Source organism: Apis cerana, linkage group LG13 (genome assembly GCF_029169275.1).
Source record: "Apis cerana isolate GH-2021 linkage group LG13, AcerK_1.0, whole genome shotgun sequence".
Classification (NCBI taxonomy): Eukaryota; Metazoa; Arthropoda; class Insecta; order Hymenoptera; family Apidae; genus Apis; species Apis cerana.
Window position 1 is genome coordinate 3,361,911 of NC_083864.1, and position 25,967 is coordinate 3,387,877.

At 44.5% G+C, this 25,967-nt stretch overlaps 1 protein-coding gene across 7 annotated transcripts in view; it reads right to left on the minus strand.

Annotated features, from left to right (window-relative positions):
- LOC107998832 (neo-calmodulin) overlaps positions 1–25,967 on the minus strand; it is a 60,291-nt gene that overhangs the window by 23,379 nt on the left and 10,945 nt on the right. Inside the window, exons 1-3 of one of the 7 annotated variants that reach the window (XM_062083592.1) lie at positions 16,281–16,481; positions 5,330–6,499; positions 1,674–1,715 (exon numbers count right to left, since the gene is read on the minus strand). The exons of 1 other annotated variant lie outside the window; for it this stretch is intronic. In XM_062083592.1, coding sequence (XP_061939576.1) covers positions 1,674–1,715; positions 5,330–5,419 — 132 coding nt within the window. In that variant the 5' untranslated portion in view covers positions 5,420–6,499; positions 16,281–16,481. Of the gene's footprint in view, positions 1–1,673; positions 1,716–5,329; positions 6,500–15,846; positions 16,055–16,280; positions 16,482–20,594; positions 20,622–25,967 lie in introns of those variants that run through there. 5 more of the 7 variants (XM_062083593.1, XM_062083594.1, XM_062083595.1 and 2 more) reach the window with 5 other exon arrangements.

Consider the following 25,967-nt stretch of genomic DNA (forward strand, 5'->3'; position numbering starts at 1 on the left):
TTCACTCGAGTTGTGAAAAATTGTCGCGCGTTACGATATAACGGGAGGAGAGGGGTGAATAAAACTCGCTAGCGACCTTGGGACGTGTCACTGCACCTAGGAGCGGAGGGAATACGATTAATAATTAAGTAACGATCACGACAACACCGGGAGGAGGGTGCAGCCGAGGTATCGATCTGAGGTTGTTCTCAACCCCTTCCTCTCTCTCTCTCTCTAGCTACATTCAAAGACTCTCTCGCCGCCACCAGCTTATCGCTTTTACTACCACTCGTAGTCGTGCTGCTCCCCGAACGAGGGCCCGAGATGCCATTCACCCGATTTCTCTCTCTCTCTCTCTCTCTTAATTCGAGATGTGCAGATCTTTTTTCGCTCCATTTCACCGCCCCTTGAAAAGGGCCCTCTTCTGCTCGCGAAAATGATTTCGACTCGATCCGATTCGGAATTATCGTCGTCGTGTATTTTATCGAGTGGAAGGAATTCGTTGCTTCCTCCTGGATGGGCCAGGAAACGATAGATAGATCGGGCGAAAATTCTTTTTCTCTGCAACAAAAGACGCGTAATGTAAGAAAAAAAAGAAAAAAAGAAAAGGAAAATAATGCGATGTAAGAAAGTTCGATATCTGTGAAACGATCGCTTCACGTTCTATTTGAACAAAAAAAAAAATAGCGTCGTTATCTATCCGTGTTCCTTTTTAACGAGGAGGAAAATATACATATATATTTTCTTCAGGTATTTTGCGAGGATTCGACAGACATCGAAAAAGCGCAGCCGTGGCACCACGCCCATTGCAGTCCAGTCTAGCTTCTAACGACAAAACGATCTTATTTAAACATCTCGCTCGATTAATATGCAAAGGAACCGTAGAAATATTCGAGGCGAATGGAACAAATCATTATTACGAGCCATTCGTGTAAAGAGTCTCTTTCTCGTTCTCTAATCTCCAATCGCGAAAAGGAAAGAGAAACAGCGATCGAAACACCTGTTTTCCAGGAACGCGCAAAATAATTTGCGATAAAACGTTCAGCCATCATCCGTATTTCTCGTGATACTTACGTTGCTCCTTCGCGTCGAAGAGGGAAGAGTGAGAAGAGGATAAAAAAAAGGGGAGAAAAAGAGAAAAAGATCAAGAGGGGGAGATGCACAAGAGTAGTTTTCGACAGAAAAGCAGGCGGGGAAATGTCATGCACGTTCTACTGATCCGTGTGGCATGCTTTCATTCTCCATTCCTGCTGTGAGAAGAAGGCGAAATGTTGGATGCATGCATGCTACGCACGACGATCGTGTGGCAACTACCATATGTCGGGTACCGCGTTTTTCCTTTCTTTCTTTTCGATAAATTGATAAAGCGAGTGGTAATCCTGCTCGTTTTTCTCCATTCTCGTTCGCCCCATCGATGGACCGATCACTCGAGGCAAGAGGCGAGAGATCTCTCGTCTTCCTTCGATACTTCTCACGGGGATTATTATTTATATACTTTATATATATATATATATACATATGTGTCCCAAAATTCGCCGATAGAGTCTACGCATCTACGCACGAGCAAATGTATGATAGTTCAAGTGTCTAGATTCTAAGTGTTCTCTAGCTACGTTCCAGCTAATGTAGCTAGTATCAACTAATTTCTCAGCTATATATATATGTATTGGTATTATGTCATTTTTGGTATGTACCTGGCTCAGGCTTCTAAAGCTACTTGTACTGGCGCTGCGGGCCTGTAAACACAAGTACAGTACAGGTCACCAATCACCACACCACACTGCAGTTGGAAAAGAGTACAAAAAAGTATGAAGAATATATATGTATACATAGATATATTGTACACAGAATATAAAGTGGTAGAACACGTGAAAAATGTTGACTGTCTCGATTAGTTCGACAAGTAACAACACGTTAAACAGGGAGGAAGGGGAAAGAACGTAACTGTGAGCGAGAATCCATCGGCCATTGACGATGCCAGCGAAGAAAGATCTCGATGGATCGATCTCTAATAATTCATCTATTAAGAATTCGTAAATTTTTTAAACGGAGATCTTTCTCGCTGGCAGGGACAGCGGCCGAGGAATTTGTCGTATTTCACTGTATCACATGGTATAGTATAGTATATATATACAGCGTATATTGACAGCAGTGCACACCGAACATAACATGTATACGACCAGCATAGCGTGGGTTCTCAGTGGTAACGTGGCCAGTTTTCGTCGTGTTTCTCACAATTTCGCGTGTATATATATATAAATATTTTTTTTTTCTTTCTGTCAACAATCAAAGCGTTTAGGAGAAGCTTAAAAAAGACCGTGACAAAGTGGAGAGGAAATTCGTGTTATCTCGTGTTGATCCATTTTCTTTTTTTTTTTTTCTTTTATCGGATCGTGTCTTCCGCATGAATCTCAAATTTCCCCCCAAAATCCCGCCAATTTCCCATCGGACAAGCTTTTCGATCAAACGTGAAAACGATTCTGATCGATTCTAATTACGATAATTATCACGCGAATTGAACACAAAACACTTATGCACACACACACACACCTTTTAAAATCAATCTGTACTTGCCTCGTTGACGATAATTTGATTAATCATCGATCGGTAATCGATAATTGCACGCACTTTTCACGAGTCCCCCGGGCTCGACGAGATAAAAAAAAAAGTTGCTCGCGACTTGCTCTCCATTACTCGAGAGAGAGGTAGTTTTTAATTGGTTTCGCGGAAAGTTCAATCTGCAAGGTTTGACAGAGGATTGAAATTCTAAAATTCCCTCCCCATCCCCGCCCAACGAATTAATCGAGTTCGTGTCGGGACGCGATTAATCCGTGGCGATGAGAAGCGCAGTTTTCGTATCTTTTTTTTTTTTTTTTACACACAAGTATGTGGAGAAATTTCAAAAGCACAGGCTCGTTACCTAGTGTTGGATTCGAGAGCGTTGCCGATCAAACAGCAATTACGCGGGAATCTCTTTTCAGGCCGCGATTCATCGAAAATTCCGATATGCCGGTCATTTTGAGAGAGGAAACGATCGAGAAGGACGTAGCGTGGAAAAATATGGGATAAACACTTCCATTTTTAAAGAATGGAATTTCGAAATTCGCCCATTTTAATCTCCATTTTCTAAAAAAAGAAAACCAAGATTTCAAATAAAACAATTGTTTCGTTCACTCGAAGAAATCTTAAAATTTTATTCTACATATTCGAAAACAGCCAGCCAGAAAGAAAAATGTCTCTCTTCGAGGCTCGCGTCGTTTTTCGAGATCGAGAAGATCGAAAATTGTGGCAAAAGAAGAGAAGAAAAGGAAGAAATCGGTGATCCTTCTCGCAGAATTTCCAACTCATCCCGGGGAAAAGAAAAGCTGGATATTTTTCGCTAACGATTTCTCAATTATCCGCGAGACGCTGTTAATTGGCCGAAACAGAATGTGAAGGAAACAGCGAAGCGCTTTCTCGGGATGAAGATAAGATACACAAGCCGCGGCCTGTTCAAAAATTCAAGCCCATGGATCATTAAAATTCCACTCGGCCGGTAAACGGTTCGCTAATTGGATGCCCGCCGTGGGAGTTGCGCGCACACAACGGCCGGTGAATATTTCCACGGACGTGTACGGCCGTTGTGCATCCGGGCGAAAATTTGCAAAACAATTACGCAACCGGGGAGCAATTTGTCGTGGCACGCTACGTGCCACGTTCGACGCGAGTCCGCCTCGAATAAATGTATCGGCCTCGAACGTTGTTAAATAATTGAATCTTTAACGTATGCCTCGTTTCGTACCCGCTCGATACTCCCTCTTACTCTTCTCTCACCCTCTCCTCCCCCTTCCTACTTTTCGAAATGAACACCGCTACGTGTCAACCGCTATTCCGCTCGCGCCCTCCCCCCGAGGAGGGAAATACGCGTGCGTACAGAGGCGAACGCGACAAGGGAGGCAAGCTAAACGACCTGGTTAAACGCGAATAAAACGAGAGAAAGAGGGACTCACACACACGCCAAGCTGGTTCACGCGTTCACGTGTACAAGGCTTTAGGGATTAAGTGTTTTCAAGAGGATACTCGCCGCTTAATCCGGCAAAAGTAACGCGCGATAAGAATATTCTCTCCAAGTATTCTGTCTCTGTTTCGTAAGAGTAAGAGTAAGTCGAAGAAAATAATTGGCTCGAGTATAATCGTTGAACACGAAATGACACTCGTTCGATTCGATTAGTTTCAGATTAGTCCGATCCTCTCCCGACTTTTTATTCCCATTCTTGCGGAAAATTCTTCCTCTTCTCCGCGACGAATCGACGATTGATTGTAGCATTAAACGAGAGAGAGAGAGAGAGAGAGAAAGTTTATTATTTTCTGCTATTCGAAACAGTCGGTTAAATATATCTAACTTTCGCGCTTAAATAACTTTATCCTCAACTCTCGACGAAAATTTGTTCCTTCGATGAGTCGATAATTGATCAGCAAGGAACGGCCAGCAAAACGAATAGGCTCTTAATTATCGCGGAAGCAGAAAGCGAAAAAGGAAAGAAATGGAATGTATTCCGCGTGAAAAGCGATTCGAGCAACGGATTTGGGAAAGTTGGCCGTCCGAAGGAGTCGATTTAATTTCCTCCGTCCCTCGATAAAAGCGAGACAACGAGATCTCGAACGAGCTTTCTTATCTCTCCCTGCCTCTCTTGTCGCTAAAACATCTGAACCAGACGGATGGAAGGCAACCAGCTTCGTTCGAATCTACGTTCGACGACAATAAACGAGTCGTTTCTTTCGAATAATTAATTGGCGTTAATTTTTTCCTCCAACCAAAGCGATGATCTCTCTCGAATCTCGTTCGACCGTAACTTTCCCCCTCCCTCTTCATTTCAACCATTCCATCAAGGCCGATTCGAGGAAAAGCTTCCATCAAGTTTCGCATAAAATTTGAAAACGCCAATTTAAATTTTGCACGACTTCGACTTTCCCCTTAATAACCCAGATATCTATCACCTCGCATCCTAGATTATCATTCGATCCATCGAATACGTCGAGATTCATGCGGATGCTTGTGAACGTACGTTTAGAATCGTCATTCAGAGTACAATGCAAAAAAAAAAAAATTGTTCTACACATCGGAAGATAGAAAGAAGAAACACAACAAGGGGTATACTGTGTAGCCAAGCTACAAGCTGGAAATATTTGATTTTGTCCTTGGAAATCTTTCTTTGCCGGGTTTGTTGTAAAGAAAAAAAAAAAAAAAGAAAAGAAAAGAGAAACATCCGTAATTAAACATCCATCGCAATTCTTTCGGTGGCTGAATCGTGGTCGTTTTTTCTCTCGAATGAAGAAGAAGAAGAGAAAAAAAATCTCGTCTCGATATTACCTTGCTCCTATTCCTTGGTCCTCCGAAGTCCTCCTTGCTGGTCTTCCGCCGCTTGTCTTTCAGGATCATTCTCGCCGCAGCGAACGCCATCGTGTCGATGCACTTCCCCCCCGTTCGGGCAGCTTCGAGATTCGAGCACGACTTTCCCCTTTCTCTTCTCTCTTTCCCGACAGACACACGCGCAAACGCGACGAACCACAGCCGAACGAGATATAAATATACGCGGATTCTCTTACGGATATACTTACGAATACGAATTTGAGATTCTTTTTTTCTTTTTTTTTTTCGGTATCCCTTTATTGCTTCTCGATCACACGGATTATTGTTGATATTATCGATATATTTGGAAGTTTGTTTGTTTTACAGCTACGATACGTATCGATACGATTGACATACGACGAGTGCGTGCTCGTAATTTTAGTCGAATATCTTTTTCCTTCTTCTTCTTCTTCTTTCCTACGTTTGTACTACGCGGATATATCTGGATGATTCCTCCTCTTCTCCCTCCCTCTTCTCCTCATATATCGGTTAGACTATAACTATATATATTTGTATATATATATATTTATATATATATATTGACTCTCGTCTCTTCTCGATCCACCACCACCACCACCACCACCACCGCCACCACCGCTACCTCCCCTCCCCTCTTCGTCGATTATTCTATACCAGTGCCGTTTCACCTTCTTCCTGTGGAATCCGCGAAATACGTATTCAATCGTGGTTTCACGATCGATCGAAGAGACGAGATCGTTTGAACACTATCGATTACGATATTACGATTTTTTTTTTTTTTTTTGAGGATAAACACAGCCAGGGGGCTTTGATCGAGATCCCTACGAGGGAGTTTTATCGTGTCAGCGAAATTGAGACCGCGGTCGAGCGACGTCTCGCTCCGGCGTCGCTATCTCTGTTTCCTCTCGGCTCTCGTGGGCAGATTTCACGGAAGCTCGACGAGGACATTTGCATGTCACCGTTATTTCCGCTCGATTCCTCTCTCGCCACTGTTCCTCCACGTGTGAGCCTCCTCTCTCTCTCTCTCTCTCTCTTTCTCTTCCTCTCTCTCTTCCTTTTGTCTCCTTTTGCGGCTCTTTCCTCCTCTCGAACGACTACATTCCAGGCGATGCGAGCCGCAGCTGATGCGTCCTCATGGCTCGAAATCGTTATCTGCGTAAGGTCGGTTAGTTTCTACTGATAATTGTGGATCTAGTTGAAGATAAGGAAGGTAAAAAGGAGAAGGAGGAGGAGGAGGAAGGTGCTTTCAACAATTACGAGCGAGCTATTCTCGCTTATTTCCGTCTAAATTTATCGCGGATCTCTCCTTATTGAAAACAACAACAACAAGAGGAGCATTCCAAACTTTCTCCGTTTGCCAGTCAGCGGCCTTCGAGGATCCGAAACAGGCGATATTTTTCACCCTTGTTGATTCGTTGTGAAGGGAGGGGAAGAAAATGTTCGTAACGCGAAAAAAATGGCGCGAGAGCGCGAACAGCAGCGAGAAAGGCAGCAGTTCCGACCCGAAACTTTTTTAATTAAATTCGCTCGCCTAACGCCTCGATAGATTTTGAAAAGAAACGCGACGAAGAAAGAAGAGAAAGGAGGAGGAGGAGGAGGGAGGAAGTGGCGAACGAAGTGCCGCGCTTTTTCCCTCTCGAAAAAATCCCGTGGAGGGAAAAAAACGCAGCCACTTGCTCTCGGCTTTCAAAGTCTTGCTCGATAAAAAAGAAAAAGAAGAAGAGAAAGGAAAAAAGTAGGAAGGGAGAAGAGAAGAAAGACTCGATTCAAAAAACCGCGCGCGAGTCTTAAAATAATCCAATTATAATAGCGGCAGCGCGGAGGTTTTGGGAGAGAGACGCCAAAAAATTATGTCCTCCGCCCCCTCGACACGTGTCAACGGCGAACAACATCTCTTTTTCGAGAGATGCGCGGATTACGACTTCGAGAGATCGTCGCAAATTCAGCTCTCATCGAGAACGAGAATCTAAAAAAACGTGGAAAACAACGGAGGAACGATAGAATCGGGCTTTCCTTTTCCCCGATCGATGGAAAAGAAATAATAGAAGAAGAAGAGGGACGACGAATGTAATTGATAATAATAATAAATGTGAATTGAAAGGAGCGAGCACCGTATTTTCGCTAAAATTCGAATATTCGACGTGCCCCTTAAGCGACGCAAATATCGATCCGACTTTAAATAAAAAAAAAAATCCTCGCAGAAAAATCTGCAGGAGGAAATTTGAACTCGAGAAGAATCGTTTCACCTTGGAAATTCCCGCGCTCCATATTTTTACCAAGAAACGAAATTAATTACGTTGGATAACGAGTTAACGTTTTTTTAAAAGAGCACGACATGCATAAAATGATATAAATACGTCGAGCTAACGACTGGATGGAACGGCGTTCCAATAACAAACGAGAGAATCGTAAAACGGCCATTTACGATTAATAGGGAGATCGGGGGAGAGTGAGAGCGTCGGAATAACGTAAAAGCCTCGGTTAAAAATTCTGTCTAAAACTCCCCTCAACGTTGTTTCGAGGTGTGCGTATCGTCTCGATCCGGTTGATCGATTTCGTACACAGTTTTGAAGGAAACTGTTCTGACTGCCCAATTTTTCCACGGAATCCCGGGAAAGAAAAACGAAATAATAATTCACGTAGTCACGGTTTACTCGGCTCTCTCGTGTTACGGTTAAATAAATTATGCCCCTTATCGATTGTGCCATTGTAATCTAAAATCAGACACGCGCCAACGTGTTTCCGCGAATCGTATCTGATTCGATTTCCGTCACCGGGTGACGCATCGGTGTCGATAATGTGTGTGTGTGTGTGCGCGCGCGCGTATAAAAAGTAAAAAAAAAGAAAGGAAGAAAAAAGAAGGAAATACAAGCTTCTCTTTTCTGCAGGAAAAATTTAAATTTAAATAGTATCGGGGAATATTTACTCGAAGCGTGGTCTCGAAGTGGATGTAATTTTTAGACGGAAAGAAATAAAGATTGTATAAGTAAAAATGATACTTCTCTCGTGTAATTTCTTAATGTAAAGGATTCACACGAGGATTTACTTAGAAACTCGAACGAACGATTCAATGATTGGAAAGTACTTAAAAAAATGTTTCTTAAACGATATATTGGCAATTTTTTTTTTTATCCCTTATCAAAGGAAGGAAGAAACAGGGCAGAGTATAATAACGTCGATGAGAGCAGGCCATCGAGAGTCGAGATGAGATTTCTCGAGGATCAGTTTCGCTGAAAAATTGCAATTTCTGATTGCACGGGGCTCACGAGCGAAAACGAGCGATTTTAATCTGATGCGTGTATCGACGAGAATCGTTTCCCTCTCTCTCTTCGGATTAAAATATCGACTCCCTTAATTTTCGCGGTCGCCCAAATTCCAAATTCCTCTCCTCCTCCTCCACGCCCGCGAAAAATTCCAACATATCGATGCGATGATCGAAATCGATAAGGAAGAGTTCTCGTTCTCAATGGCGAGAAAGTTTGTTGATTTAAAGGAACGGGCAACGAGGAAAGATTAATCCAACGTTTGGCCTAGTTGGCGAGAAATGAAACAACGATATATCCTCTCCCTCCTTCGAAAAAGAGCGACGTTTAAATTATTTTACGATTAACAATAAACATCCCTTTATTTTCGAATGGAAAATTCTTCGACGTGATATCTCTAAAGAGAGAGAGAGAGAGAGAGTGAGAGTGAGAGAATGAACGTGTGTCGTTCTCGTTCGAAATCTATAAAAATCGTTTATTATCTCCAGATAGTAAATCGTTTACGAGATAAAAGTAGCCACAATTTTTGTTTACTTTTTTTTACTTATTCGAGCATTATTATCATTAAAACGCAATTGAAATTGAATCGTATTCAGTAAGGTCCACTTTCATTCGTATCTTCTCTAACGAAATAATCGTTAATCCATTGGGGATAATATTGCGAATATCTCGCGAACCAACAATTTTTAGAACAAACTCCAATTACATTCGTCCTTACATTTATCGATATTCCTATATACTCTTCGCCGAATTCGCAATTAGTTGCAACCCTTGTCACGATTCAACTCGTTTCGATCCAACTGAGCCGGGCTTGAAACTCGATTAAACGGCCACCGATGCAATGTCAATCGGACGAGAGGCGACGGAAATTGGATCAGTTGTATACGAGATCGAGTGTCGAAACATCGGCAAAGGGAGAGGAATGAAAGTGATAATCGAAGGGCAAGAAACGAAAGGTTTTTTAACCTTTTCCCGAATGCGAAAGACGAGGATCGTCGCAGCTGTTCGTAGAACGAGCACGAAGAGGGAAAAAAATCGAAGGAAATCGATTTAGGCGTGTTTCTAAACCCGAACGAATCTTTTTCCACGCGGAGAAACGGAGTCAGTGGGCTATCGAGTATGGCGCGGTTCCTTGTTTAGGTTAACAGCCTCCAGTCACGCACGCATCGGTTATACATCCGTTTCTACGGATACTACACGTCCACTCTGCCCCTTCCTTCGACTTTTCACCCCTCCAATGTGTGTCCACCGAGCTCTTCCAATCGAAATTTCCACGAAAATTTAAAAGATCCTCCTAATTTTCCAGGGATCCATGATTTCCCGAATCCTTCTCTTATTTCCAATCCATCCCTTATTCCACGTAACGAGCGAGACATGTCAAAAACTATATCTATCTTTTAGTATCCAAAGTCCATAAATATACCTGGAATTCGAACAGTTTTGTACGTTACTTCGCTTCTCGAGTGAAAGCTCTCTCTCTTTGAAATACACCTTCTTTAACGTTCTTTAAATAAATAAACGCGCACAGTCGAGAGTTGGAGACGCTTCGAACGGAAGCTCATCATTCCAGACGGAATCGAGTTTGAAATCGTAGGGGCGATCCTTCCCGAAAAATCCTGTCCTCCGCGCGTCCTGGCCTTTCCCATCCTCGTTCCACTCCCGTGGGAACTTGGTGTGGAGGTAGTATTGATCACTCCCATGCTGCGCCCACCTCCACCCCCTACGTCCTCCGACCTCTGTTTTCCATCCTCCGCCCCGCATCCTTTATCCCTCCATCGCAACAACCTCTCACGACGAAATATCATTATCATCAACCGCTTCAAGAACCATTTTTCCAACCGAAACTGTGTATCCCCCAATTATTACGCCAAACGATAATTCTTCTAAACGAGGAGACGTAATAACTCGCCCCTACATTTTCGTGAGCCGCCTCCGTTTCGCGCGCTACGTCCAGGGAAGAAGCGGTGCTCGACTGATCGTTCAATCATTTGAATCGTCCGGGAATTATTTTCCTCCTGTTCTTTACGTTAATCAGTAATATTTTTATCAGGTTTGTATGTTTGAGGAAATCGTAGATGTATATTTTTACGATGAAAATACGATGAATGGTTCTTCCGATCGAATCTACTGGATCTGTCGTTCGAGAGAGTGTTGAGATCGATTTGAAACGATCTCGAACGTAAGAATACACGCTGTATTCTCTCTTCTCTTCGTAGGAATATTATTTAATAAAAGAATCGAGCGTAAATTCGTTCCGCAACGGGAGAGGAGGAAAAAATTGCAAACAACAATGATATATTTCAATAATAAAATCCCGAAGTTTCCGTTTCGAGAAGTAAAACGTTGCAAGATGCATCGAGAAATTGGCGAAACTAATTTCTTTTTTTTTTTTTTTAGCTTCTAATATATATTCTTCGTCGAGAGGGCGATTTGATTTACGAGAGGATCGGCCGTAAAGGATGGAAAGAGGGGGAGGAGGGACGTCAGTGCTCAACAACGGCGCTTACGACACTGGATCGTCGCCAGACGCAAAATTTCCGTGTTACGTATCAACGTATCGCATAAAACGAATTTCTGGTTCACCTTGGAAGGAATTGGAGAGGTTGTAAAAGAGAAAAAGGAGAAAAAATGACAGATTCGCCGGAGCCAGACACCTCGACGCGGAGAACGGAAGTTTCCTGTTTTTCCAAGGCCGCGATTCAGAATCCACGATGTAGAATCAATTTCGTGATATATATATATGTATGTACGTGTAATAGATACTACGGAGAAGACAGTGTTCACCTGTTGCCGCTGACAATAAACTTTTCTCGAACGAGATTCCTTCCTCCTTTCTTTTTTATGGTGGAAGGGGCACGTTTCACGATGCATTCAAGTCGATGCATCCCCGTTTAACCATCCTCCTGGCCACGTTCCTCTCGTTCCGTAAGACATCGACCGTTTCGAATCAAGTGAAGTCCTTTATCTTGCAGATTTATAGGAGAACTCGCCATTTCGTCGTTAGATATGACGGTACGGTTTCGATTCTCAAACGAGGGAAATTTCTCCCAGAGAAGGGAAGAATCGACGGATCTAATCCACGAACTCCTCCACCCTACCGAATTGTTGTAACTCGATTTCGAGTCAGCTATCGGGGACAAAAGTGTGACGGTTCGAATTTGGGGCAATGTCTTCGGCGTGACACGCCGCCGTCGACCGGCAGGAATCTCACGAATGGCTTACAGTCTGTTCACGCCGAAATCGTGCACGTGTATGCGTGCGCGTGCGTACGCGTGCGCGCGATACCGGCCCAGGTTCACGTCCTACTTACGATATCGAACTGCACCGAGGGCAGGGCGCGAAAAAACTTTTCCCTCTGTCCTTCCATTCTCCCCTCCCCCCGAGAGAACGGCCCATCTCTCCAAGCAAGGAGGAGAAAATCGCTCGAGCTCGAGTCTCTTTCTGTTCTTCCACCAATAGACGAGATTAGGGGGGAGTAATTAACGATGACGAGAAAGGGGGAGGGGCGAGTGTGCGAATAATCGAAATGATCGCCGGCAATTAACCGATTAGGTATGCATCCCTGTGGAGCAGCGTGTAACACGCTACGTAGAGGAGGAGGAGGAGAGGTAGTTGAACCGTGGCCAAGTGGGGCTGCATGGCCATTGTTGTCACGGAAAGACAGCCTGTAATCGAGTGAAATGTAACGGGCAAGAATTCCCCATTTTCCGCTATCGGAATTAAATTCGTTCGACCAACTTTTTAACTTCTCAAAGCATCTCTAGTTCTAAAGTTTATGTAATATCGTCAATCTGTTTCTCATTAGTCCCGTTTACTCCCAAGAATTCGGAATTATCGATCACCCTCTTCTTCGTATATTTGAAGAAAACATGGAGATGCTCAAAGATGAATTAAAGTTTCGTTATTGCCTGCACATCGATTCGAATTAGCGTGGAGATCACGGACACGGAAGAAAAATGGGGTAGAGTCCTGAAGACAACGAACGGAAAGGGGAGTGAGAGCAGGGGGGCGAGATACATAGCACGATTGTCGCTCTTCCCGTCTGAATAAATCAAGCCTATTTAAACCGAGGTATTTCGAATAATCTATTTCCACGGGAGAAGGGAGATTTTGCACCTCTCCCTCTCCCATCCCCCTGCGGGAAAAAATATCCTCTCGAATAATTCGAATACACCCCTCTTGGGGACAGTAGCCTCGTTCTGTTTCTTCCTCGAAAGAACGAATCGCGTGGGAGAGAGCAACGATATCTTCCAAGGGTGGCTTTTCTTATTTAGATATTTAGATACGAATTGTATGCAAAGGTATCGACAAGGAATCTTTTTTCACGTTTACCAGATGTAGCGGCGATCTTTCCTATATCTCGAAATTTCTGCGAAATCGTTGGGATAAAATATCATCGATAGGGAAGGAAATATTTATCTTTTTTTCTCGCGAATCGTCCATTGTTTTATCATCGAATGTCCATATTCGATCAAAGTTTCGTGCGCGCCACAATGAAATCACGAGACGAATACGAAACGAAACGCTTACGTTTAAACGAAGTACTCGTTGGCGTAAATATAAAAGCAAACGCGATATTTCGTGCAGGTATACCGTTTCAAATTTCTTTCGGATTTTCCCTTGATGACCGATAAATGAAAAGTGGACAGTCATCCAGGATGCAACGACCTCTCGAAATTCATCCCTTTCGTGCATGATCCAATTGACGCTGAATTAATAACAAGGTGAGTCAGTTTATGAAATGAGGGAGAGGAGGGAAGGGGGGAAGAGAGAAGGTTCTAAAAATAATCGGTCAGCAGCCGCGTAGACTTTTGAGAGAGAGAAAGAAAGAGAGAAATTAATCCTTGGTCTCACGCGATTATCAATTCGCGTCTGGCTCGACGTATATTTTGCGGGGGTTGACCACCCCGAGACATGATCAATGAACGTCGTCGTATATTTCTTGCGCTGATATATTATCCGGATGTTTTTCTTTTTTCTTTTTTCCCTCGACTGAAAAGATGAATAATCAACCGCTTTACAACCAGATATTCCCTATATATTTTTTTGACTCGTCAACCAACACGTAATACGATGCTCAAATAGTGTGCAATCCGCGGATTAAACAACGCGGGAAGGAAGGATTAAAGAATTTGGAAAAATTTAAGGATTAAAAATATATCTCATCGTAAATATTACTTATTTCCCGACCATTGATATCAACGATAAAAAAGAAAGATACAAGAGCAAGACTTTTTTAATCCAAACTAAATCGCACGAAATATCCCGTCGCAAAGCGAATTAAAAATATCCCCAACTCTGTCCCCAACCCTTTCACCGCCGCAACGTTAACGTCTCGATCAACGTCGTTTGAATGCATTTCACGTACACATACGCACACAAGTGAATCGGCCTCGCGTTTATTCAGAAATCGTAATCTCGACGAAGGCGGCAATTTAGAAACGAGGGCCTAATTGGTAAATTGTGCAAGATTATCGCGGGGGCGCGTGACTCGACACAGCGTTCGACACGCAATACCGATATTAATTGCAGCAATTCGACCGTGCTCGGGCAACAGGTCTGATCCGAAAGATCAGATTGACCGGGGATTTTCACGAGTCGATCACGAAGAAAAAATTGTATAATAATGATAATCGATTCTCTACCGTTTCCCAACACTTCCAATGTTACGAAATCTACTTATTCGAGGAAACAACTTTCGAAGCTGGCGTTGCGAAGAAGAAAAAAGAAAAAGAAGAACACGGGTCGAGAGAGGAACGAAATTCTTCGCCCTCGATTCGTTGTTTCATTTCGCGAAGAAAGCACCGAAAATGCCGAGATACGGCGATCCTTTCGTCGCCCTTTTCGTATCGTTGCACCTGTCGCGGAATTCGAACCCTATACAAACCCACGATGCCGTGTTAAATGGACTTTTTCCCCCCTTCCTTCCCACCCTTTTCCATCCTCCAAAGACTTTCACACAGACCGGCAACAAGCATTGGTAAAGGAAAAGCGCTTCAACCCTTTGTGAGCGTGCGTGTACATGTGTGATCGACTCGATTGCCTGGCCGCCGTAAAATGGTGAACGCGCGGAATGTTTAAGCGGCAGACAGGCTGAATAGTCGACAGAAGGATTATTATTCCGCGAAAGGAGACAGGTGGCGAACTTGCAATTTCGATTTTCGAAAACATCGTTGCCGAAATAAAAAAAAAAGGTTCGATTAACGGCGATACGATCGATCGTGTGCGAAAATTAAACCTCGAAGAGGTTATCGAGAATCTCAAACCGGTTACATCTCTCTCGTGGAAGAAGAATTAAGAATCTCGATCAACTAACGTTTTGAAACGTTTGCCTTTCGAAACTTTGGAATCTGATGGTCTGGATGAGTGGATCATTTCGACGCACGTGATTTCAACGCACAACCTTAACGAGGAAAATTAGTATTCACAGTTTTGCCCCTCGTCGAATGATTAATCGAAATCGCGTAAATAATTATCGATTGTAACGCGGTAAATAATCGCGTATACGAGTGATAAGATGATCCGGAGAGGAAAATAATCCGTTCCTCGATCGAGGCGCGGCCCCTCCTAACGTGCTAATTTTCTCCCCCCTTGGAAATACACGGGACATGTGTCACGCGTGTATCACGTGTTACGCTCACACAGGGGAAATCATCGATCAGCGTGAAATTTTTGATGCTTCGACTTTCTTTCGACACGCTTACGTGATTCGACGTCGTCTCCGGATTCGATTCACCCGGGAACGTTACGAAAGAGCGAGAGGATTAGGAGATCGTGCCCCTCCTCTCCTAATGTCCTCTCGATTTTCGATCAATCGTCAGGGATCTGTCGCGACGATTGATTCATAGCGAAGGATGAACAGCAAGAGGCTCGACTGAAGAGAGAGGTGGAACGAGGAAATCGAAAGGAAGAGATACCTTCGAAAATTCCAAGGGGAATTTTAATCTCGAAAATAAGGAGAGAAAGAGAGAGAGAGAAAGAATGGAAGAAAGAAGCGAGTAGTACGAGTCAACGAGAGATCCACGCGGCGAAAATAACGGAGAGAGAGGAAGAAGGGAAAAGTGTACGCATGACGCTCTTCTCGAGGAAAAATATCCTGGAGGAAAAGAGCGTGCGAAATCCATTCACTGGCGCACGAGAAGGGAGAGGAGAGCGGAAGAAAGAAGCGTGAATTCCCACTCGCTCGACGTCGACTCGATTCGTCCCGACAAAAAAGGGAGAAACGGTTCCACTTACAGCGGCCGCTTGAACGGCGCAAAAGAGGCACTTGCGTTAAAAAGTGAGCCGAATCCTCATCCCCTCGGATTGCCGCGACGTCCGTCAATCGTCCAACGCTCGACCCGCCATTTTTGCCATAATCACCCGCTCCCGCCGGCTCGAGCATTCCTTCCTCCTCCCTTCCACAAACCAACAACGACCAACGACTAACTAAACCAACTAAACGAACTCAGCCGGAGCTTCGCTCGGAGGCTAAATTCCTCGCGTAAGATTCCTCGAAACGAAGGGGGAGAAGGAAAGAGAGTGAGGAGGGGACGACGTTCGAAAGGAGGAGCCGGTGGAAGATGAAAACGAAGACGAAAGCGAGGAGAGGAAGGAAGGAAGAAGAGAAAAGGGTGCAGCGAGGAAGAAGGCACAAGAAAGGGAAGAATAAATGCACTTGCTCGACTTACGTGCTCGATGGTAGGCGGATGGGCCGTGACTGACTGACACCCCCGGTGCCGCCACGCGCCCCCCGCGCACCGAGTCCACGATCTCGAGGGGAGTGCGCAAGCTCCAAACCCCGCACGACCGCCACGATCAGAGAGAGCTTCTCCGGAGCTTGTCCCGACCCCCGAGAGAGCATCATCCGTGCTGGTCGAACGAACCAGCGACCAATGCGCTCCAACGTGTGCATCTTTCCGACGTTTACGTGCGCCATCCTCAGGGTGAATGCCTCTCCTCTCTCTCCCTCTCTTCCTCTTCCTCCTTGCTCACCTCTAGCTTTTCGGCTCGCGCCCAAATCATCCCCGCGTGTCGTGCATCCGCCGATGCGTCAACATTCGTCTTCTTCCGAATCTGGATCTGGAGCGGAGTTTGCAAGACGGGGGAGAAACCTCGTCCTTGTTAATCGATACCGTCCTCGCGTAATTCACGAGGAATCCTCCACGTTTCACTCGCCTATTTCTTCTCGAATATCAGCCTCGAGGGACGAATTAGAAATTTAATGGAGAGAGGGGAGGGGGTAGTTGGGGGTGGCTCGAAATTTTCGATAAATTTTAAGTAAAAAGCAACGTCGAAAATTTCGAACGAGTCACTGGCTCTTTCCTTCGACACGCGGATTAATTCCACGAATGAGAAATTAGATTGTTGTACTACAACCGAGTGCTATTTTAATAATGTTTCTAATCCTTCCGCCAAGTTTAATTACTGTCGTTGATCAACGACCGGTTAAATCTTCCACGGAAGGGAGGGATCCGACGTTCCGGGAATTTACGACGGCTTAAAATTTGAAGGAGAGGAAAGAGAAAACGATCTTGTTCGATCCTCCATTTTTTCGAATCTTCCTCCCCCGCGAGCGTCTTTTTTCCACTCCACTCGATTGGGGGATTCGTTTACAAAGGTTTTCGTTGTTGAAAACAAGTGTACAAGCTGGCCGGATACTGCTGTGTATCGGCTGTCACAGGATTGTTGGTACTGTCTGCGGATTGTCTTTCCAGGCCGGTGAAACTTTTGTGAAATTTCCTTTCGGAAATCTATTGACAGGTGCCAGAGCTGCGCGTTCGACTGACGTGTATTACACAAACGGTCTCGAAACAGGCGCGAACCTCTTCGGTCCCATTATCCCCTAACGTCCAACGGAATATCTCTTCATTTCCCTTTTCGCGGGATGGAACGAACAAGTGGAATTCATTTATCGGATAACATTGAGACTCTCTCTCGTTTCATTTGTTCCTCCTTTTCGTTCTCGTATAAAAGAGATTTTTTTGTTTAATAGCTCTTTCGCGTTGCAAATTTTTAAACATCTCGATACGATCTCCTTTGCAATATAAATAAACAACGTCGACGTTACAAACGAAGCTGAGCGATTGAGATTAATAAGAGAATCGTTTAGCTCTTCGTTTCGAGAGAAGAAAAGAAAAAAGAAAGGGACGCGTCGTTTTCCACGTGTTTGGAAAATTGTATGGGAGGGCCGACCAAGTTTCTTCGTCTTTTCTCTTTCTCTCTCTCTCTCTCTCCCTTTCTATCAGCTTCTTGCGCAGCTTCTTCTTCGACCTTGATTCAAGAGAAGTAAAGGGGATAGCTCGGAGAGTACCGCGTTCTTCAAGATAATCTGACCAAAGTGTTTTCGCGCTTCCGTGAATCCTGAAGCGAGTTTACACGAACTTGACATTAACGCCAAACGAGAAATAAATAGTCGTTTCTAGATATCAAAACGAGGAAATATAATTGAAATATATTCGCGAAGAAAATTCGTGGTGGAATTGGGAGAAAGAAATTTTTAGAAAGGAAAATATTTTCGTGTATGACAAATTCCCTCTTGCTTGCGATTTTTGGATTTTAAATTTCCATCAATCCATTCCGTTCTGAAATAGTTTCAGCTCACAATGAAATATTTCTACGTATTACGAATTGAAAAAAGGCCGTACGAAACGATTTTCTAAAAATTCATCCCTCTGCTGATCCTTCCTTCCTATGGAGTGAATGGCAATCGATTTCTTCTATCCCTTAAAATATTATTTCCACCCCCACTTATAGAATCAATCGATTTATATATAGATTTCGAAGAATAGAGAACATTTTATTCCGTCCAAATTCACCATTTATTTATTAATTTTTTCACCGTACCTCCGTTCTTTGTCAATCGAATAACCTTTACGGGATCCATAATCGATGAATGAAAAGGTTAACCCAAACCCGATACGAACAAGTTCCTTTCTACCTCGTGCAGATACGAGACGGGTAGATGTATCCTCTTCCAGCGTTTAGGAATATTCGAGATCGACGAGACCGGCGCTGGGCAAAGATTCCTCGCGAATTCTAATTGACCGGTTTTCGGGCGCGACACCCTTCGAAATTCTATGCACGTTGAACGCGCGGCTTTCCAATAATACCGATGCCAGCCGCGGCGACTGGGATATAATGTGGAATCGCGCTTCTCGAAATGCTTCCCTTTCTGGTTGCCGGCCGGGTGTGCGTCGGATGCAGAACTCGCGATAAGGGAGGAGGAAAGGAGGATCCCCCGTTGATTTATAAAAGGTACTTTCGACGACTTTATCTTCACGGGGCACACGCGACGTTCATCGAAAAATATTTTCAAGAGATCAGGGAAAGAAGAGGTCATCTTTGGAGGCACGCTTTCGTCCTCTTTTTTCCCCCTCTTTTTTCCCTTAACGTAACGAATCGCGTGCGTGTATATCTGTTGAATCGGACGAGGAATATAGTCGTGGTGGAACAATCGTGACCTTGGCACGAAAAACGCTTTTTCCTGTACGTAGGAATGAATATTTTATTGGCCGAGCATGGAACGGCCACGACGACGAGTGATATCGGGGCTGCGATGGTCAGACAACGGTCGCGGTTGTCGCGAGTGTCGCGTTTTTCGTGGCTGCCTATTTTTCCTTAGATTCCATTAACTTAGATGGCTGGTTCGAGAGCACGCGGAGCTTGGTTCTCGTATCGACTTCTCCAGGAATCGATACGTAATAAAATATCTGCGACTCGTGTCGACAGCCTGCCAGTTATTTGTTACATACGTGCCTGTCGATGGCCGCGTTCGTTGAAATCGTTAAATTATCCACGACGAATTTCCACGAATCCGGGTATCATTCGATTGAAACACGATCGAGCACGAAGCAAGTACAGAGAAACGATCTATCCCCTTTCAGAAATTTGCTTTGGCCCGATCTATGGATTAATTCCGATTATTGGTCGATTCAATTTCCTTGTTTCGTTCTCATTAAATTTTGCTCGTAATATAATTTATCGACGGCACAAAAGTGGCCTTCGTATGACTTCGATTGACTGATAATAATAATGACGTTGGTGCATCGTTCGCAATCGTGGCAGGAAGGTATGTAAGTAAGGGATTCGATCGATAAATACGGCGTGAGTAGTATAGATCGAGCAATGTGTACCCGACACTGTCGGTACACCACTGTTGGACAGAGCTTTTCGCCTGGCCCTGTTTTACCGACCGTGAGTGCATCGAGCTTCCACGCCAACTCATAAAGCTTTCAAGATGAGAAAAGCTGACTTACCGATCGGATAACCGGCTCACCGAGCGAGAGAATCACTTACCTACAAAAGAGAATGGTTCGATATTAAAATATTGCGCTTTCCTTCGAAGTTCGTTATTGCTGCATCGCACTAAAGTGGCGTCCCGTGATGCTAAATACCGCGATATAATAAAACGCGTCACGAACACAAAAAGACGAAACATGCGGCCCAATTGAAAAAATCATGCATCATCGCGTTTTCTTTCTTTCCTCTTTTTTTCTCTTTTTCTTTTTTTTTTTTTTTTCATGCTGAAAACGAGGAAGGAAAATCTTGAAGATTTCGAAAATCTAATCACGTTAATTGATAAAATAATAACTATTCCGCGTAAAATCCGGATCCGGGTATATTCGTACTTTCGATCTTTGTGTCGCAATACAACGCAATACACTACGCATTCAGTGTTTCACAGCTATCGCTATTACAGTGTGTTCGTATCAAAGCGATCTATCGTGAACAGTCTCGGCAATAGTGATGTACCGCGATCACGGCTGCGTATCGTAATATAATAATAATTTCTAAGAAGCTTCGTTTCGCTAATCTACTAACAGCTTTCGCCATCAAAACACGATTGAACGAATTGCGAACCTACGTTCACTAAATTGCTACTGATCCCCCCTCTCCAAGGAGGGGATCGCATTCTAGCTGAAAGAGAAACTAAGAAACTAAGAGAGACGCCTAAGGTGTCTTTGTGCAGTGGAAATTGGAAATTTTTGCGTGGAATATTGTACCTGCACGACAGCCGGCCCGCGATGCGCCTGTGCAATAGAAAAACACAAAGAAAGAACGTTATACAGACAGGTAGAGATAGAGATTCGTAAGAGGGAACGGTATGTACGTATGTATGCATGTATGAATGTGCGCGCGTGTGTGTGCGTACGTGTGCGTCTGTGCATGAACAGAGAAACAGGGGAGGAGCAATTTTTTCAATCCAACTCGCGACCCATGCATAACGACCTCCCCTCCTCAACTTTCTCAACTTGTTCCAACTTGTTCCAACTTGTTATTCGTTCGTTCGAGCGAAAAATCTTCTCGATTCCCCGAAAAATTTCCGTCCCGGAAATGTCGCTTCCCTTTCCCTTCCCTTTCCCCATTATTCTCTCTTTTCCTCCTCTTCCAGAGAGCGGAGACACGATTATTCTCCAACGGCTCGCCACACCTCTCCCTTTTATCCCGAGTAATTGGATAAACCGCGAATCCTCGGCCCTCGTAGCTGGTGAACAGCGAGTGCATCGAGCGCAACTCCATTTGGAGGGGGATTGGATTGGTGTACGCGGTCCTCCACGTGCACACGATCGGCCGATGGATCGCGCTACGAATTCTCGGGGAAACAGGGCGCGTCGTTTCATTTTCAAGAGCGTAATTCGATCGGAAAAAATTGGTCCGATAAGCGAGAAAAAAATGTCTCCTTCCGTAATCCTCCTATTAACCCCAACCCGGATTATCCACCCCCTCCCTTGACCCGTCATTATTCGAGTTCGCGTGCCGATTACCAATGAATGCAGCGATCAACAGGAAAGCCAATTTACTTTCAAACCGTTCCGCCTCCACCCCTCCGCAACGACCGAGATTAAAACGTGGAATCGCGCTTTTGCTCTTGTCTCTTCGAGGGAATGAAACCTATAAAAAAAAAAGAGGAAAAAACGTTGATACAGGAAAAGTGAGTTGCTGTTTCCCTCGAGAAAGAAACTTCCTCGAATCGCATCTATGAATCCCGAGCGACGCGATTTTTCCAGGAGAAAGAGAGAAGAGGAGAGAAAGGAAAGGGGGGAAAAAAGGAAATTTGAGCTCGAACAGATTTCGTTCAACTCCATCCCGATACCGTAATCACTTCCGTCCAACTACCGGTTGGCTTGACTTCGTTCCATTGATTTTACGAGCCGCTTCATATCCGGGAATCACCATGGAAACCGGGGATGCTGTTTCAATGGAAAACCGGAGGCAAAGATACACGAAACCCACGCGCGACCATGAAATTTCCGCGTGTCGCCTCCCGGCGGGGCACGAAATCTCGTTCAACGGGTCAATAGGGCGGGGGAGGGGAGGAGACGCGAGAGAGGCGAGAGAATTGAAAGAATAACCGAATCGAAACAATTGTCCTTATTCTCTCGAACCGTGACGTCTCCTCCTCTCCAACCCGGAAGACGAGAAGGAGATTCAATAATGGACGCCATAGGGAACCATTCCAAATTTATCGTGTTTAAAATTACACCTCCCTCCCCTATTTTTACTCGAGATGGCCAGATCGAGGAAACGCAAAGGGCCCTTCCCCATCACGTCGAAGTTTAATCTCGAGAATTTTCCTTTTCAACGCAGCATACGAACCAGAGCTCCTACGAAACGAGTTACAGGGGAGGAGGCGTTTCTTCGGTGATTAAGAGATTCTTGTTGGAATCGTATATATATATATATATACATCGTTAAGAAATCGGCCGATCCTTGTATATGGCGTTCGTTATTGGATCACACTATTGTCCAGTGGAAATTGCAAGAACCAAGTCATGGGGTATCTGGGTCATTTATGTAGGGCAGGTAAGGTCAGGGGTCGCGTGCGAGTTCCAGTTCTCTCTCTCTCTCTCTCTTTCCAGGCTTTGGAAACCTCCTTAGACAAAATTTCCGTTTCCCTTTTCCCATCGAGAAACATCTTTCGACCCTGTCCTATCCCTGTTTGCGCGTATTTCGCACGTATATTCGCTTCATGAAAACGGAGAATAAAGGATACGCGAAATTATACATACGCATATATATATATATGTCGATTCGGATATTGATGGATTTTGGATGGAAACGGATGGATCGATGGAACGGCCGACAAAGGGGCAACACGTTCCAAGATTATCAATAAGGGAGTGTAAATGATCCGCGCGGTTCGCCAATTACGCGTGGCAAGTGATAAAGTCAACCGTGTAGCCGGCATCCATTATAAAGTACTCGGGCGCAAAACCGATACAGAATTACAGAGTTTCCTGTTCCCGGCCCGAGGAGAAGGAGAGGATAATTTAACCGACAAGGTTTCAATTTCCCGTCAAGGATCGATACAAGTACAATGCCAATGCAATTTGTACGACGGAGGAGGAGTTTCCACCTTTTAATTGTCCTCGATGAAATGTCCGCGATACGCGTTTCCGTTCCTCGAGCAAAAGTAATTTAAAAAGAAGAGAGAGATATAATTTAAGAAGAAGGTAAATTTTCGGGGGAAAATTTTCATCGAGCCTCCTTTTAAACCTTTCTCTCGCGAGTGAAAATTGGCGAGTAACGAGTGAAAGCTCGAACCTTTCTTCCGTTGGCGACGCGTTCTCCCAGAAAAGAAAAGAGGAAAGGGAGGTTTATTCCGGCTAGATTGCTTTTCGTGACCGGCTCGTGAAAGGTCGTACATCGAAAATCCCGGCAACTTTCATCGAGGCACGTGACAGCAATTATTTATCCACCGAGGCTGAGAAAGACGGCCCACCCACCACGGTCCTCTTCTACGAAATAAAATGAAATCGGATCGAATTTTTGCTCCAATTATCGGCAAGAATCGTATCTCGAAATCAGCGCAATTTCTCGAAGACCTAGCTCGATCCCCCGCTATAATATCTCCTCCCACGCGACGTCTCTGCGCGCAACGACGCCCTTAGCTCCCTCGGCACAAAGTGGAGCAGGTACTTTGTCAGTGTCAACGGGAACGCATAACACCTTGGTTAGATATTTATCTAGCCTCTACTCGATAAACGGGCCGAGAGAGGTCCGCCGTTAATATCGTTCCTGTCCTTCCCCTCCCTCTCTCTCTCTCTCTCTCTCTCGTTATCGCATCGCCTCTCATAACGTTATTGACCCTAATTTCTCAAGAATCGAATCAAAGGTCGCCACTTGTTAAAATCAGGATTCCCACCTGATACTTTTACGACTCATCCCCGTCATTGGACGTAGTATCGACATATCCCGTCTTGCGTAACGCGCTAATCCCTCACCACCTTGAAGCATCATGCTCGACATTTCGTAACAGATTGTTTCCTTCCCGATTTGATCCAATTGGGATCCCAGCGAATCGTACGCGTTATGAAACGAATTCTTTTCTTTTTTTAAGTTCTTTGTTAAGGCGTGGGAGAGGCGCCGTTGCATTTAATCGTTATTTCGATTCGTTATTCTTCGACATCTCGAGTGAATTGAATCGATAAATGTTCGTCCCTCCTTCCTCTCCTTAATTTTCATCCCCTCGAAAAGGAAACTTTTCGAGGGAGGAGAATTTCGATATAGTTTATCGTAGGGAGGAATGGGCGAAAGTAAGAAAGTTTTTTTCGAGAGGGGGGATTACGCCTACGCGTGCGGCTAAGAAGAAATTTCTTATAATCGAACACGATCACGTAGACGACACGTGCTACTCGTTCCCCTGGCAACCGTTCCGCGCCCGTGGATTTCTTGCCATGGTGGCTTGATAACTCGATGAAACTTCATTACAAATACGGGGGAGGGGAGAAGTAGATTAAGCCGCGTGTAGCTTTTGCCCCGACAGCTTTCCAACTTGGAATAAGAGGGGCGAGACAAAGTTCGCGTTTCGTGCTTTGACGATGATCGTCCCCCTTAAAAAAAAAAAAAAAAAAATAGAGAAAGCGAGTTAACTTAGGAGGAAATTGAATGATTCTCAACGATCCGTTTTTATCGCTTCTACCACGAAGAAATTATGCGCGCGATCGTCGCACGTGTCTTCGAATTCTATTACTGTTGCATCTCGAGGATACGAATCTAATCTCCCTCCAGCTGTATCTTTCCTTAAAGAAAGCCGGGGTGGCAAGGATCCCCGCGAGCGACGCTCGAGTATCAGTTTACTCAACTTCTTCAAACGAGTCACGAGAAGCTCAAAGAGGAGACGGACATTTACCGAGCCTATGAATTCGTAACCGGTCGAGTGGTTGAAACTGGCACAAGCTCGAAAGTTAGTTCCTTCTTGGAATTCGAGAAAACCTTTTTGGAATTCAACGAGAAGCGTTATTCGTTACAAAACTTCTATAAAAAGATAAAAGGAAAAAAAGAGTGTACATTTAAATATCGATCGACACACCTTCGAGGTATTGCATTTAAAAGGGTAGAGAGAAGGAAGGAGAAAAAAGAAAAAGGGAGCAAAAATTCGCTCACACTTTTACGAAGCCTTAATGACCCCACGGAATTAATTCCCCTTTCCATCGAAAACGCGGAGGGTTAATAATCGGATATGACAATTCGATCCCCGGTGAAGTAAAAAGCGGGAGTAAAGCACGCATCCGCGGATTCGAACGGCAAGGAAGCCGTTAATAGGGCGGGGTGGCGGGAAAATGCGAAAGATCGCGCGATATAGGCCTAGCAACAGGTGGATCGCACTTTAGGCCGAGCAACGCCTACAACGGCCGCCTCTTCTTGCACGCGGAAGGCCCCCTAACCGCGAGTGCACGCGCCAAATATGCGCGAATAACACGGCCTCAAAGTTCCGCCCCCATTCTCGGGATTCCCCGATGCAAAAGTGACGAAGGTTAATCACGAGTTTAATTAAAGAGACGAGACCTTGCTCCCTCTGACCGCTTTACAGCTATCGATCATCATACATAATCGCAATTCCGATGGAAATCCGCTTCGATCCTCTCCTCTTCGTTGCGTAACGCGTTGTTGTGCATATTTTACTTTAAAAAAAGACAAATCTGCGTCCTCTACGTAATACATTTCTTGAAACGGAATATTCGTTTGAGAAACTAGGGTAGAGAGAGAAAGAGTTATCGTCTTCGCGTATGAATACGTAATTAAAACGAAGATTTCGGTGGGGAAGAGAACCTTGGATGGGATGGTAAACGGTTACCAGCCACGCGAGCCTGATCGTTCCTTCGACTTCGGTAGCCTTCGAATGAAAACTCGTGGGCTTTGTCTTTCGAAGGGAAAAAATGTGTAATTAATTCTTCTCCCTTTTTTCACTCTCTCTCTCTCTCTCTTTTGAAATTCGTGCAATTTCTTTTCTCAATAAACCCGTCCCATGAATAATTAAACCTCGAATCAATCCTTTGCCTTTCCACGTTGCATGCAAATTTCGCCTCGAACAGCGCACGTATCGATATATCGTGTTAAAACAGGTGGCGAATTCGAGCCTGTTGCGATACGAT